Source organism: Candoia aspera, chromosome 2 (genome assembly GCF_035149785.1).
Source record: "Candoia aspera isolate rCanAsp1 chromosome 2, rCanAsp1.hap2, whole genome shotgun sequence".
NCBI lineage: Eukaryota > Metazoa > Chordata > Lepidosauria > Squamata > Boidae > Candoia > Candoia aspera.
The window spans coordinates 18,272,660-18,287,058 of record NC_086154.1 but is presented as its reverse complement, the minus strand read 5'-3'; the positions used below and the strand labels follow the sequence as shown (position 1 = coordinate 18,287,058).

General features: G+C 46.3%; 1 protein-coding gene across 1 annotated transcript; it reads right to left on the bottom strand.

Annotated features, from left to right (window-relative positions):
• Positions 1-1,298: 1,298 nt before the first annotated feature.
• LOC134492375 (zinc finger protein 79-like) lies at positions 1,299-9,159 on the bottom strand. Its single transcript, XM_063296544.1, has 5 exons — positions 8,625-9,159; positions 7,594-7,654; positions 6,217-6,343; positions 4,436-4,549; positions 1,299-2,287 (listed from the first exon to the last, which is right to left on the bottom strand). Exons 2-5 carry the CDS (start codon positions 7,642-7,644, stop codon positions 1,299-1,301), a joined length of 1,281 nt encoding a protein of 426 aa, XP_063152614.1. The 5' UTR covers positions 7,645-7,654; positions 8,625-9,159.
• Between the last annotated feature and the right edge of the window lie 5,240 nt (positions 9,160-14,399).

The following is a 14,399-nucleotide window of genomic DNA, read 5'->3' as shown; positions in this document are numbered from 1 at the left end:
AAATGCTGGCCCCCTTAGCTCCACATCTACTGTGGAGGTACCTTCGTTGCCCAGGGGCATGTAACAGTTCTGCCTTCCATTCGAGATGGCACAGATGGTCTGATCGGTGTTCATAACTTATTAGGGTGTCACATCTGCTGGTTTCAGCGTTGCCAGGACCTCTGGTCATGTGGCCTAGGCAATGAAATTGTATGTGAAAGGACTGGACAGTGTCCTTCCAGATAAGGGCAGAAGGGAAAAACCATCTGTTAAAGAAGTGAATCTCAGGCCAGATGCAAGGCCATGCATTCCTTATCCCCGTGCTGCACGTATTGCCTTGGGGTGGTCCCGAGCTCGCAGGAGCCCACAGGCAGGGATCAAGGAAGCCCAGGTTCCTATGGCTTGCTTCACAGTGCCTAACCAGCTCTGCCAAACCAAAGGCCGGGGAGTTTCCCTGCGAGTGAAGGAGGGACGTGTCACAACTATTAACCAAGCGAACATGTTGCTTTTCAACAGCTCAATTCCACTGCACAACTCTGTGCCAAATATACTGTAGATTTCCTTAAGATTACAATTCTAGGCCCAGTTATTTCAAAGTGAATAGCACTGAGCCACACAAGACGACCGAAGAACGCACAACTACTTTGCCGGATCTGATCAAGTCCACCCAGGACATTTTCTCCTGCTGTTCGTTCTTGCGGCAATTAGTGGTCAACACGCACGGTCTTTGGGAAGAGAGGCCTCTGTGGACTTGGAGTGCATGGCTTACTTTTGAATAAACCCATGGAGAATTCAGCCATGGTGGCGACAGCAAAAACAATCATGCAGCCAAGAGACCACCTCCTTTGCAGCAGCACAACCATGAAGATACTAATATATGTGATTGGTTATTGCTGTTTTTAGGGTTGATGCATACAGCTGATGGACCATGTTGCTTCAACAACTTGCTGGAATGCAGTTCCCATTGTTCCTCCCCACGGGCCATGTTGATTGAGCCAAGCTGGATAGCTCCCATGCTAACAAGGAATGAAGACAGCAGAAGAGGAAGAGTGAAGGGAAGGGGAGGTCACAGACTAAGGTAGGCTGGCGGCCCACGAGGTGGTCAAATCAGAAATGACCTGCTGACAGTAAGGACAGTGAACAGACCCGTCGGTGTCCTAGTTTGGGGAAAGCCCCCGTGCTCTTCAGGCAAGGTTTGACCAGGAGAGGAAGAGAAGGAAATTTCTCCCAACAGTTCCCGGTTCCAGAGTGAGCCTACGCTGGGAAGGTCTAAGATGACGGGGAGCAGCCTGCGCCTTGAGTCAAAGCAGCTGTTCTGCTCAGGGAGTCTCCTGGTGCTTCTGCTGCTCATGCCTCTTCAGATGGCTCTTCTGGCTGTAGCTCTTATCGCAGAAGAGGCACCTGAACTGCTGGTCCTTCTCATGCAGCCTCTGCAGCTTGGCTGCCGCCGACTTCACTGCAAACCTGGTCTCACAATTGGAGCACTGGTAGGGCACGCGCTGCCCAGAATTGGGAGATGAGTTCTCTTTCTTATGGAGCCTCTGGTGCCTGGGGATGCTGGACCGGTGAAGGAAGCCCTTCCCACAATCGGGGCATTTAAAGGGCTTCTCCACCTTGCTGGCCCCTTTTTTAGAAAGGGAGCTGAGGCTAAGCTGGCCGAAGAGCCTCTTCCACCTGTTGGTGGCACTGACTTCCTGCCCCACGAGACTTTCAATGCTGCACTTAAAAGGGTGGCTGCAAGTGGGACATCGGAAGGTGGGGAGGTCTTTAGGGGAGACCTGCTGATGGTCAACAGGGGCGGGGTTGAGATGGTTTACTGCAGGATTAGAACCCACACAGGGTGGCTCTCCAGCACATGTTTCTTCACAAACCGCAGAAGTTGGCAGCTTGCTAACGTTTGCCTCAACGTTGTTCCTGGGGTGGCTGTTCTTCTCCGGGTGTGACCTCTCACTGGGATGACCTTTTTGCGAACTATCTCCTGCAACCCCACTGAATCTGACAGCATCCTGAGGGTTATCCTGCTCACAACCCAGGGGAAAAACCCCACTGCCATGTTGCTTGAGTGCTGCATAGGCGGCATTGGCATGCAAAGTGCCCCCTTGGTGTGGAAAAGCTGCGCTGCACTCTTGAATGGGCTCTTTTGCATTGGGGTGGACTCTGGGCAGCTCAGGGAACAGGCTGACATTTTCACTGGTCGGGAAGAACTCGCTGCTTCTGGTTGGCAGATTAGCTTCTTGGGCAAAATTATACTGCAGCCTCACCAGGGGCATAAGGTTTGCTTGCTGTTTGGTTTGTGCTGCCTCATCACCTGCTTGGATACCAGAGATGGAGTTACGGTTAGTTTTGAAAATGAGTATATTTAGAGTTAAGCCTTTAAGTTAGTCCTTCCTAACCTGGTGCCCTTCAGAAATACAGGATTGCCATTTCCATGCTGGCTAGGGAATTATGGGAATTGGTTCACTGTATCTGGAGGGTGCCTGGTTAGAGGAAACTAGCTTTAAATACAGATAGCCCTTGTTTAGCAACTGCCTCATTTAGCGACCATTCACAGTTATGGCAGTGATTAAAAATAAATTTGTGGCCAGTTCTCACAATTATGACCTTCACAGGTCTGCAAAGCTGAAGTAAGACCATAAGCACAGTTGCGGTTTCACTTAGCGACCAAGCTGCAGGTCCCAATTGTGGTCGGTAAACGAGGACTATCTGTATGCAAAAAGAACAGACGGAGTAGGGGAAGTGCAGAGGTCATATACTGTTTTATCCAAGGGCTGCAGAATGACCATCCACAAAGCAGGTGGTTTGTATTGGAGGTGTGGAATGCGTGGCTCTCTAAAACTGATGGACCACAACTCATAACATTGCTCCATGCTGGTTGATGATGCTGGGAACTGTAGTTCAGGAGTGTTTAGAGGACTGCAAATCCCCTACTTCTGATTCAGAGAACTGTTGGATTGTAAAGATGAAAGAAAATTTACACTGGATGTAGGAGTGGAGGGAAGAAGTTGTTTTTATCACTTTTTCCCTCTAATTTTTGTGTGGCATGCAAAACTCCATCCAGACTTAAACTACCCACCCCTTTTCCTATATAAGATTAATTGGAAACCTGCTCTTGAAAAGACACCTTGAGTGTTAATTCTGAAGAGTGGCCATGCAAATCAAATAAATTTAATTCAATTTAAAAAATTCTCTAGGGCAAACCTGGGCAGATCCTGCTTATAAGTAATGAACAATTTCTTCTAGCTAGGAAGCTTTTTTAAAATGCTGAATGATACAGTACTAGCAACAGCAGCATTTAGTGAAAATACTAGCCGTGAGACTTGGGAACGGGAATTCTGGAAACTATATTCCTGATTCCCATGGAAAGCAATAGGATCGACACGGCTGCACTTCATTGGCTCACTGACATTGTTAGCTGAGCTAATACGTGGGGGGGGGTGTCCTGGTTAATCAGTCTAGCTAATTGACTCCAAGAGGGTAGATTCAGCCTCAGACAGATCAGTCCTGCTTAGCTGTTTTGCAATCTGCTGGCCATAAGAAACCCTAATCTTTCTAAGATAAAGTCCTAGAGACTTCCCAGACATTTCATTTCTATCCTGTCTTGCTTTTTTTAACCGCCCCCCAATGGGGAGTAGGGTAAAGACTCCCCCACCCCTGCCAAAATGTCTGTGATGATGCAATCCCATCTTTTTCTTAGCATTTTTCATTCCAACTTGGGGAAGGGACGAAAAAGCAAAGAGCAGGAAGAGACCGCTCCCAGGCTTCTCTAAGGTTGCTGGAAAGCAGACCCCTCTGTCCCCAACTGCGCTTTCCTGGCCCTTGGGGGAGTCTACTGGCTAAGAGAGGGAGAACGACCTCACTTGGGTTAATAGAAGATGCCTTTATGGAGGAGACCCAGGCCTCCATCTTTCTCCTGATTTATTTCAGGCAAAATGTTCTTGGGGTAGGAAAATGGAGAGTCCAGCAGTCTCGCACCACTCTTCCAAAGGAGGGAAGGGTGGTTTTACTTTCTGAGAGAGGTGGGCAACCTGGAGCCCAAAGCTGAATGAGGCTTCCATGTCCCTCTCTGGTGTTCCAGAGTCAACCCTGACCACAGGTGCTGAAACTTGGTGCCATTTTCCCCATCAGTCTGCAGTGTGAAACATGCAGAGTGCCATGCCCATCCAAGAAGAGGGGTAACAGTTTAAAAACAAAACACAACAAAGAAGGTCTAGTCCCTCCCAAAATGACTCAGGGTGGAGGGGAGCCCACAATATCCTGACCCACTTCGTATCATCCCCTGGCCCACTGTCCTTCTGCCCATCTAAAAGCTGTTTGCCTCTGCTCTGAGATAATTTGAAGGGGGCCCTAGTGGGTAAGTCGATGCATTTCCATTTTTCCCCCTTGCTGTCCTCATCTGGTCAGTGGACCAAGCAGTGACCTCCCAGCTGGTTTCACAAGCAAAAGTGCAACTCCTTACCTTGGTATAAGCGTGGAGATGTCCCAAATTCCTCCACAACGTGGACCAATGAGAGGGGTGTTGCGATACCTTCTTCTGTCTCCAAGGTGAGTTCTGACTTGTGATTCCGCATTTCTGTCCAGCCAGATTGCAAAAGAGATTAAAACGATGGGCTGATGGTTAGTAAAGAGCAAATGCTTCACATGAAAAAGTTTAATCCCTGGAATCTCTAGTTATGCGGTCAACCGGTTAGTGAAAGGAAACTTGGGAGAACTGTTCCAACTCAGAATGAACAGTAGGAAGATGACTTTGCCCAACAACTTGAGTTGTGTAATCTTGCACAAGAAAATGAGTTGACAGAATAAATATGCATAAATAGCCTCTCTAAACTCCTGTTGAGATTTTGGAATAACAGGATGGGTTCACCTGGGACTTTCTGAAGTGGCATTCTCAGTTTATATTCAGCAATGCAGGTCAACTGTGACTAAGACAAGGGTATGCTTGCATACAAGTATGTCATCTTTCGTCCGCAGATGTGCTGAATTCCCAGCCGGCATGGCCTTTAGGATTTGCAGTCCTAACATACATACAGAGAAGACTGACCAGAGCGTCCTGCCCAGTCCAGCACTTTGGCCAACCCCCCCCTCCATCATCTGAAAACATCACCAAGGACTTAGGGTCATTCCCAAAGTCAACGCGTTCATCTTCCTGACGCAAGGCTGGTTGCACATACCACACTACTCATAATGTGGTTTGCTTTGTTTAGTTTAGCATGTTGTAGGAATGCAGACATTGTGGTTCAGGAGGGGCTGCACATGTTCCTAATCAGTGTCTGGGTGTAGCGATGAGGGATAACTAACCAAGATTGACAAAATGGAAGATCTACTGGGTGGGCTCCCGGATGAATTCTACCCAATCCAAGCAGGTTTGCAGTCCCACAGAAGGAACACGTAGTTTGGGAATGTCATTGGAGGCCCAGAGGTTCTCTCTGGAGAAGAAGACGTATTGCCAGCTTTGTTAGGAGACCACTAGCCTTGTCCTTGACAGGAACTGTCACATGTTGTAAACCTCCCTAGATTTTTGTAACATAGTCTATGTAGTGCTCTGGGGGTTGCAGCCACTATAGAAAATGGGGATTATTGGTGTCCCCTGGTGACATATTTGGGACACCTCTTTTGGAGCGGGTCCAGGGGACAGCCAGTCTTGAAGTTCTGCTTTTATACAGAAGGCCTTCAGTGACTTGGTACTAGGATTCCTGGTAGGCTGCCTTTATTAGGGGTTCGGGTGGCTGTGGAGCCCTTGGTGCTCTCTGGACTAGGTTGTTTGCTTGCAGATGTTTCATTGCCTGACTAGGCAACATCTTTGGGTGATTGACAAGATCTGGGGAAGTTCTGCATTGGGCAGAATGCCATCTATGTCTCCATGTCTAATGGAAATGTTATTTTTATATTGTGTTTGACGTATTAGTTTTTATTTAATTGTTCTATTTTGAATTGTTTCAAGTGTTTCCCTGAAGGGAAGCAGTAAATAACAACAGTAATAGAACAAAAAAGCTCCTGTCCATAATTTATTCTTTAGTACTGGGCTAAAATTCCCAACATCCCCAAACAAAATCACCATGGTGCAGTGTCGTTCAATTAAAAATGAAGGGTACTAAATTCAGGGTGGTAGCCAGAGGAGCTAAGCTGGAGAATGAGCTTGGACACTAAATTCCAAATCCTGGTTCAACCTACTTTCCAGGGTCAGCAGGATGCATCACTAAGTGGGATGGCTGAATAAAAAATTATGAACAACAACCTTACCTAACCAGGACAGCAAGGTGCAATACTGTTGTAGGTTACTCCCACTGAGGGCGAACAGGTACGGATCAAAATCAAATTGAATTTCCTCCGTGAGATACACAGTTACTGCTTCAAATGCAGTTGACTCCTAAAGCAGCAAAAATGACAGCCCCCCCCCCCCGCAAATCAGTATGTGCTCAGACACATAGAAAGTAGGGACAAAACAGAAAATACTCAGCATCCAGATCATTTGCTATGTTGCTGATGAAAATAATGGGAACCCTAAACTGGTCATCAGTTCTCTCTATCTCAAAGTTGCTAAAGTTGAGAAACATTAAGATGTCTGGGCTTCAGCTCCCAGAAAGCTGGCTGGGGAATTCTGGGAGTTGAAGTCCAGACATCTTAAAGTTGCTAAGGTCGAGAAACACTGCTTTATCTAACAGGCTCCAGGTGCAGTAGGCTACCACTCCCATCCATGGCTCAAAGTGATGAGCCTATTAGTCCAACACCTGGAAGCCAGTATTTTGAGAAGAGCTGCAATATTCAGTGGAGTCATGCAAGTGATTTGGTCTCTATTTAGGCACAGAACTAAACATCTCTTCTGTAGCATGCAGGAGGAATCCCTGAGAAGGAATACAGAACAGACTTTATGTACAGAAGGTGCAGAACCACGTCCACAACTCCCTCCTTTGCAGGTTCCTGATTGTGGAGAGAAGCATTTAACTAAATGTGCACGAGGCCATGTTGAGATCAGTCTTCCTCAGTCAATGAACTCACCATTGGGACTAGAGCTTCTAGGACCCCTAGTCATGGCTCAAAGGAGGGAATTCTTAATTACAGTCTCAGCAGGTTATAAAGAGCACCAGTTGGAGAAGGCTGATCAAAAGCACACTTTGATACCTGGCGATCCGGTCCTGAGAGACTGAACAAATCCACTCACTGGATAACTAAAAAATGCCCTTGATGACCCAACATACAAGACCATCAGTCCTAACACAAAACCATGTGCAGTTCTTCTTAGACTACAATCCTATACTTGTCTAATCAAAGGCAAATGCTAACAAGTTCAGTGGTATTTGCTCCCAGAGAAGTTAGTTTTAGGTTACAATCTGATACATGCACATCCCTTGGGATAAATCCCAATAAACTGAAATAGGATTTATTTCTATATGGACTGGTGTATGATTGCACCTTTAAGGGTTTCTACCAGGTTCAGCTGTTTGCCTGAATACAACTTTCAAGGTCACACATCTCAGGGCCGACCCTTCAAATAGAAACACCAGGCTTGCGTTAGCAAGTCTCTCTCATTCAGGACACACTGGGTCCTGACCCTCTTTCCTATGCTCAAAACAGAGTTTGCTGAAAGACAAAACCTTCCCACCCTCAGCATGGTCTTACCTGAATGCGAAACTTTTCAGCAGCCATCGCTGGAGGCCGAGATGGATTCATCAGTGGGGCTCTAGGGAAACAGACCATTAATTCTTCTTTTTGTTAATGTGGAGATACCAGATCCCACACTATTACTATTGGTATTTATTACCTCACAACACAATTCATGTACGTTTGCTTGAGTTATACATTTGGAAATTACATCCATTATTATTAGTACTGTAGTCCCATCAAAATATTTGGATTTTTTCCCAAACTATCTAAAAAGGTAAGACAATATGAATAGTAGGAGCATTTTACAAGTTCCTCAGCCCTACACACATTTATTTACAGTTTAGCTGCTCTTAATTCAGTAAGGTTGAATTATAATTTAAATAATTAATCATATAAACGTCAACCTTGGAAAGGAGACAGAGGCCAAAGGATTTAGTCTTCGGCATGTTTCACTAGGCCTCGCTCCAAACTGGGAATGCCTCAATATTACCCCCACTAAGCAAAATCCACAAGATCTTAAGCTTTTATTCCAGAACAGGATGCGGAGACTTAGACATGCATTTCGGCAGGTAATGGGAGCAATTTACTTCTGAATACAGTAACACCTGCAATTTGCTATTCAGAGAGGAAAAGATTTTCCAGATATTCATGAGTTAAAAAATGGGTTTCATATTCTTTCTTTACCTCACCAAAAGAAAGAAATCTACACGGCTGGGTTTGAGACTCCCGTACTCCCAATTCTATGAATTTCTAGAGATCCCCTCCCAAAGTCCCCGTAAAGGACCCCTCGGCGTTTTGCTAAAGAGTTTGATTTCAAATCAAGAGGGGGGCTTTTAAATGGGACAAGTCATCTGGGACAGTAAAGTCAGCCTGGTTCAGCTTTCCGGACGGAAAGTCGCCGCCGTTTTCTCCGACTGAAATTTCACGGTCCCTTGGTTTGAAGAGACTTTTCAAAGGCCACACAGGAAAGTGGAAACCCAGTTCTTGTGGCTCAGAGTTCCACGGACTCCAACCACTTGTTCCGACGTAAGAGTAACAATCCCCACCCGACAGGCCGATGATGCCACTCCGGGGCCCCTCGTGCCTCAGGGAACCGGACCCCAGTCCAGGTCGCTTCCGCCTCAGCGAACCCAACGCGCCAGGCGGATCCAACAAGGCTCTTCGCCGCCGTCGCGGCTCTCGCTGGAGCTGCCCGACAAAGGAAAACCAAGGCTGGAGACGGAGCTCGGGCGGACCCGCTTGTGCAGGTGCTTCCCCGGAGTCTTCCCACGTGCTCCGGTCCCGCCACCCACCTCTCCCAGCCCGCCCGAGGATGTCCGCTCAGGGATCCTCCGGCTTCGGCAGCCTCCCCAGCGAAATCTCCCCGGCCGGGCCGTCGGACAAAGACAAACTTGCCCCGGGCGTCTCCCGCTCTCCTGTCCAACTTGCTACCAGACTCCCAGAAGAAGGCAGCCGAGACAATGCCAGTCCCGCCACGGATTTTAGAGGCGGGGCAGGCCCTCCCAGGAAGGAACGCAGGCCACGTTCCTAGACCTCATGAAGGAAAGGGCGCGAGGGCCCGCCCACGGGAGCTCCCTGGGCGAAGAGGGCTGATAACTTGCCTGGTCGAGGGAGGCTGCAGTCACGCGATTGAAAGAAGAGCCGCTGCCCTCTCCGCTCCCCCTGCCCGGCGGATTGGTTTCCTCCATTCACCTGCCGCCCCCGGCGCCCGCGTGCATGGCTTTGGCCTTGAGTCTGCCCCCGTCGCGACAGTTCTTTTTCATTCAAAATACTGGCCGGGCATATGGCTAGTTTGGGATTTGGGCATTTTCTTTTTGTCTTGCAGCAATTCCGAGCAGGGGCCTGAGGGCATGTAGCGTGAACGACAGATAAATGGCTCCAGTAGAGGGAAAAATAAAAGGGGGGGGGGGCTGTTGATTAAAGACGATTTACACGGATGGAAGAGTCCGAAGATGTGCAAATGCTGGTGGAAAGATTGTGGGTAATCTGTGGTCTGCTGGGAGGGATGACTATTAAAATAAGTGAAAATGGCTGAGTAGAAAATTGTTTCCTGGAAGTGGGTACTTCAGGAGGTTAGCAGTGGGAATGGGATATTTAACAAGTGCGCAATGAGGTGTGCAAAGAGCAAGAAGAGTTTGGGTCAATAATAAATGGGTTGAAAGGAAGGAGGCCGTTGGGGTGGGAGCCTTGAATGGGCTCCTGGAAAGGAGAGAGGTGGGGACTGACTTTAAGGAGCAAAAGGCAGTGAGTGGACTGGGGTATGGATGGGGTGGAAAGAATGGCTTGCAAAACGAGACAGTGTGGAGGGGAATAGCCATGCGCTGGAGTTTAGGTATGTCGCCTTTTCTTTTTCTTACCTCACCTTCTATAACATCTCCTCACAGTGCCCCTCTTTTGTGCTCCACATAGACTGCTTATGCTTACCTCAGAAGGGAATAGTGTGCAGGGCCTGTGTATGCACCAAAGAAATATACCTTATTTTGCTTCTGCATAATCCAGAGGCATAGGATGGAATCGACTACAATGTAAACCAAAAGCTAAAGTCATTTTAATTTGGACACATCACTTCCAGAAGTGCTGAACCAGAACATAATGTTTTCCCCCCATCGCTCTGTGCCTCTTTTTTAGATGGCTTGATGGCTCTGACACTCAGAAGTCCTACCATGGAACAGGACGTCATCCCATTTTGGATTCGTGCAAGAATAAGATTACGGAACGTGGATTTTGAAGAGTGGTTGATTTCATACTGTGAATGAGTTGACCTGTTAGAAATACATATCCTTATTGATAGTCAAGGCCCGGGAGCCCTGCCAAGAAAAGGGGATAATTTTGTTATCTTAATTTTAAGACTGATGGTCTGGTCAAAAGTGCCCCCTCCCCGGAGATGGAGAGAGGTGCTGAGAAGTGGGTGTGGTTCTACTTGCCAGCAGGAGGAGCCCTTCCTTCTTGGCAGCTCTTGGTTAGGAGGATGACCTGATTCTTTTTTTAAAAAAAACTTTATTATATTTTCAAAATATAGATAAAAGATAAATAGATTGAAAAATAAAATTAAAAGAAAGAAGAAAAACTAAAAAGGTGTAGAAATAAATAAAAAATACATAAGGAGTGACTTCTGACGTTCTGCAGCAAAGATATACATAAAAAAACATCAATCTCTTACTCCAATTTTAACTATGGCAAACGTTATTTCTGTAGTCCATTTCAACTTGCCAAACATCGTTCCCATCTAGCACAATTCCCCCCACCCCCCTAAAAACATAAAGAAGAAATCTTCAAACACAGTTTTTCACCAAAGACAGATAAGAGGATGGTCTGATTCTTGAACCAAATCTGTGCAGATCTGGGAGTGCTTTGGATGTGGAAGGAGCTGGGTCTTCAGGATGATGTGTTGGGGGTGGGAGTGTGCTGCAGCAGCCCCCTGGGCATGTCAGACTCTCTTCTACTCAGGCGGCCCAGGCCTTGAATGGGCTTGCCAGGGGTTGCGGAAACTGATCCAACATATCCTGGATCCTGCTGGGAAAAGCTATGCCAGAGAATACAGTAATTCGTGAATCTGCTCCTGACTCTGTTGGAATTGTAGCTGGCATGGGGTTTCCAAATAGATTCAGGCCGACATTTACCGGAGGTAGCTTTCCTTAGGACAGGGCAGAATAGTGGTACAACTGTTTCAGCCTCTACTTGTCTGTCAGCTGCAATTCCTCAGAACCTGGTTCACCCGTTGCGCTAAGCCTTGGACTGTGTTACCCATGGTGCACTGAATATTCCATCCTTTGCTGGGCTCATGCACCACATTAAGCCCACCCCAAAGAAAAACACACATGATAGATAGAGACCGTGGCATGTGAAGCCACCCAGGAAAGATCTTCAAGAAGCCATCTGTCAAATCAAAGCTCGCTCTAGCCATTGTTCCTGGGAAAATTATAATCAGTCCCCGTTGTATTATTATTGTTGTTGTTATTGTTGTTATTATTTCAGCACTGCCTGACTCTGGGCAGCTCGCAGTATTAAAAAAAGGATTAAAAAAATACAATACAGTAGAATAAGTGAACAAGATGGACTATCTGGCCAACCAACACCAAAAGTATGTCAAACACCTGCAACCAGGGGTCCATCCACCCTACTTTATGTTGGTCATCAGATGGAAGCATTGGCTAATTGGTATCATATCTCTTACTTCCCTCTTCCCCTCCTTTCTCTAACAACATAGGCCTATCAACGTAGAAGGAAGAACTCCTCAACCTCTTTCACCCTGTATGGGAAACTGAGATTTTGAACAACACAGTTGCTGCTGGTTGGGAAGAATTGAAACCCTGACCTTTACTAAAACCAGTTAAAAAAAGTTCATGTCATTCCTTTCATTAGAATGAATTTATGTTTATTTAACACAAATGTGATTTCTAGTTTTAAAAGCACTGTAAAAGTATTGAGCAACATTATTCATGTCAAGTCCTCTAGTTTTCAGACAAATCAGCCACCAATAGATACAGAGATAAACCACATTTACACACCATTCAAAAGAGACAATAACAAAGTTATATGAAGGAAGCAAAAAGACCAGAACACATCCGCTGCAGCAAGCACACCCAGAAAGCAGGGATCAACACCAGACAAATAATCAGGCAGAAAACAATACCCTAATCAAAGAACTTCCAAGGAGAAAACCACACCCCCACCAACACTGGCAGGGCAAGCTACTGCAGATAAACTGGGGCAAACCCAACATTTATTTGCACTGATGATGTTATCTAGTTAAGTAATGAAATATCTGCAAGCAAACAGCGAAGCTCAGAGAGCACCAAGGACTTTGCAGTTCAACCCAGAGATGCTCTTCTATTGAAATACTCCATTGCATAGGTGTGTGCAAACTTAGTCGAAATCATTCCTAGTTGAAACTCTGGCAAGACACGCCCAAGCTGTATATCTAAGCTTCTGCAAGCATCTTGACCCTCCCCCGCTTCCTAGGAAGCTCCCCAGTCAATGCTCCCCCTCTGCTAAAAATACAGATATGCCCTGAGGGTGGAAGCCATAGAAGGGGCTGTCAAGGAAGACCCCTGCTGATTTGAACCTGCACTGGCAGACATGCGCATGCACACACCCCTCTTGTACTTCTGCAATGTTGAAGGGGGGGCGACTGAATCCCCAGGTGGATCTATTGTTCAATTAGCCAGGTCCTCCTGCTGTTGATAACTTCAGCAAGCCCTTTTGTTTAGGACAATCCCTGACAGTATTTGCCCATCACCAATAATTGGGCTAAATCAGCAGTCTCCTCTTTCCCCCACCCCAGCACAGGAAGAAATATTTTTTTCCCCTATCTGATGACATTTTCCCAAACCTATCATAAATAATAGTAATCATGTGAAAAAAGGTGAAAGGTCCCCCGTGCAAGCACCGAGTCATGTCTGACCCTTTGGGAGGACGCCGCTTTCGCGACTGTTTTCTTGGCAGACTCTAGCGGGGTGGTTATAGTAATCATAATAATATCCGAAGTCTGAAATTAGAAATTGGTTTTAATTTCTTTGGATTTGCTAAGTTCTTCAAGAATCCAAACCTGGCCCTCACCCCTCCAGCAAGTCAGAAGAGGACAGAGATTCCTACGCATTGCACTGTACAAATGCTCTCTCTTCTCCCTTCCTCACTCTTTCTCCTTGTATTTATCCAGAGGAAGCTAAGCCACCTTCAACCACACCGAATCAGCAAAGGAGCTCAGTGCTGTCTGGAATTCTGCTATCTTGTTTAGCCATTCAGCTTGTATGCTACCACCATCTTCAGGGTTAAGAAGGAACAAAGAACATAAGCAGGGCCCTGCTGGATCGGACAGCTGGCCTGTCTACTCCAGCAGTTTGTTCTCACAGTGGCCAAGCAACTGCACAAGGAAGCCCAATGGTCTCTTGGCAGGTGGCCTTCAGAGGCAGCCACACTGCCATCAAGGCTGACAGCTAACCATGAGCTGCACTAACATTAAAATATCCATGGAAGAAAACTGCAGGGACCTGTCCAGCCAGTTGCCAGGAGTCAAGAATGACTTGAAGGCACCGAAAAGAAATAATCAAAATAAAAATTAATCCCATACTAACAACCCCCTCCCCCCAAAAAACACCTGAAACCCAGTAACATACAATCCGATACATAAAATGCTCCATCTTCAGCATTTTCTGAGACTGGACGGACTCGGTCTTGCTCTCTTCAAAGAAAGAGTCTTCCCTTAAGATTTCTGGGTCGCTGCTGATTGCAATTATTGAATACTGAGTGGTCATTTGATTGCCTTTTATGCTATTAGGCACAAATATTATTTTATGAATTGAACAAAGGGATTATTAAAGTGTTTCTTAACCTTGGCAACTTTAAGATGTGTGGATTTAACTCCCAGAATTTTGGGAAGCTGGCTGGGGAACTCTGGGTGTTGAAGTCCACACATCTTAAAGTTGCCAAGATTGAGAAACACCAGATTAAATAAATTTCCAGAACTCAGAAGCCTCTTAAATAACCTATCATTTTGAAGGTTCCAATAGAATCAGCTTTGTAGGAAGTTCCACTGAGCTAAATGAGGCAGACCCTGGTTCCTGTATCCATCAGGTTTCAGGGTCCTTACAGGTGAAGTGTGTGTTGGGAGGAAGGTTAAAAATACAGTTGGAAATCCCTTTTGCCATTATTTTTTTTTTGGGGGGGGGGGAGAAAAAAATTGCATGTGAAACCCAGCCAATTTGTAGCCAAAATTTTGCAACGCAAACTTAAGACTGCTGGGAAGGGGTACAGGCAGCCTACAAGTTGCCCATCTCTAAAATAAATGATTTTATGTATCTTAATTCCCAATTCCTTTGGTT

What these genes read in the sequence shown, in the direction of transcription:
- LOC134492375 (XM_063296544.1), bottom strand. Translation starts at nt 7,644, where the DNA reads ATGAATCCATCTCGGCCTCCAGCGATGGCTGCTGAAAAGTTTCGCATT. An exon ending in CTGAAAAGTTTCGCATTCAG is followed by an intron (nt 6,344 to 7,593) that starts GTAAGACCATGC and finishes TTGCTGCTTTAG; the next exon opens with GAGTCAACTGCATTTGAAGC. An exon ending in CACCTTGCTGTCCTGGTTAG is followed by an intron (nt 4,550 to 6,216) that starts GTAAGGTTGTTG and finishes CTGGCTGGACAG; the next exon opens with AAATGCGGAATCACAAGTCA.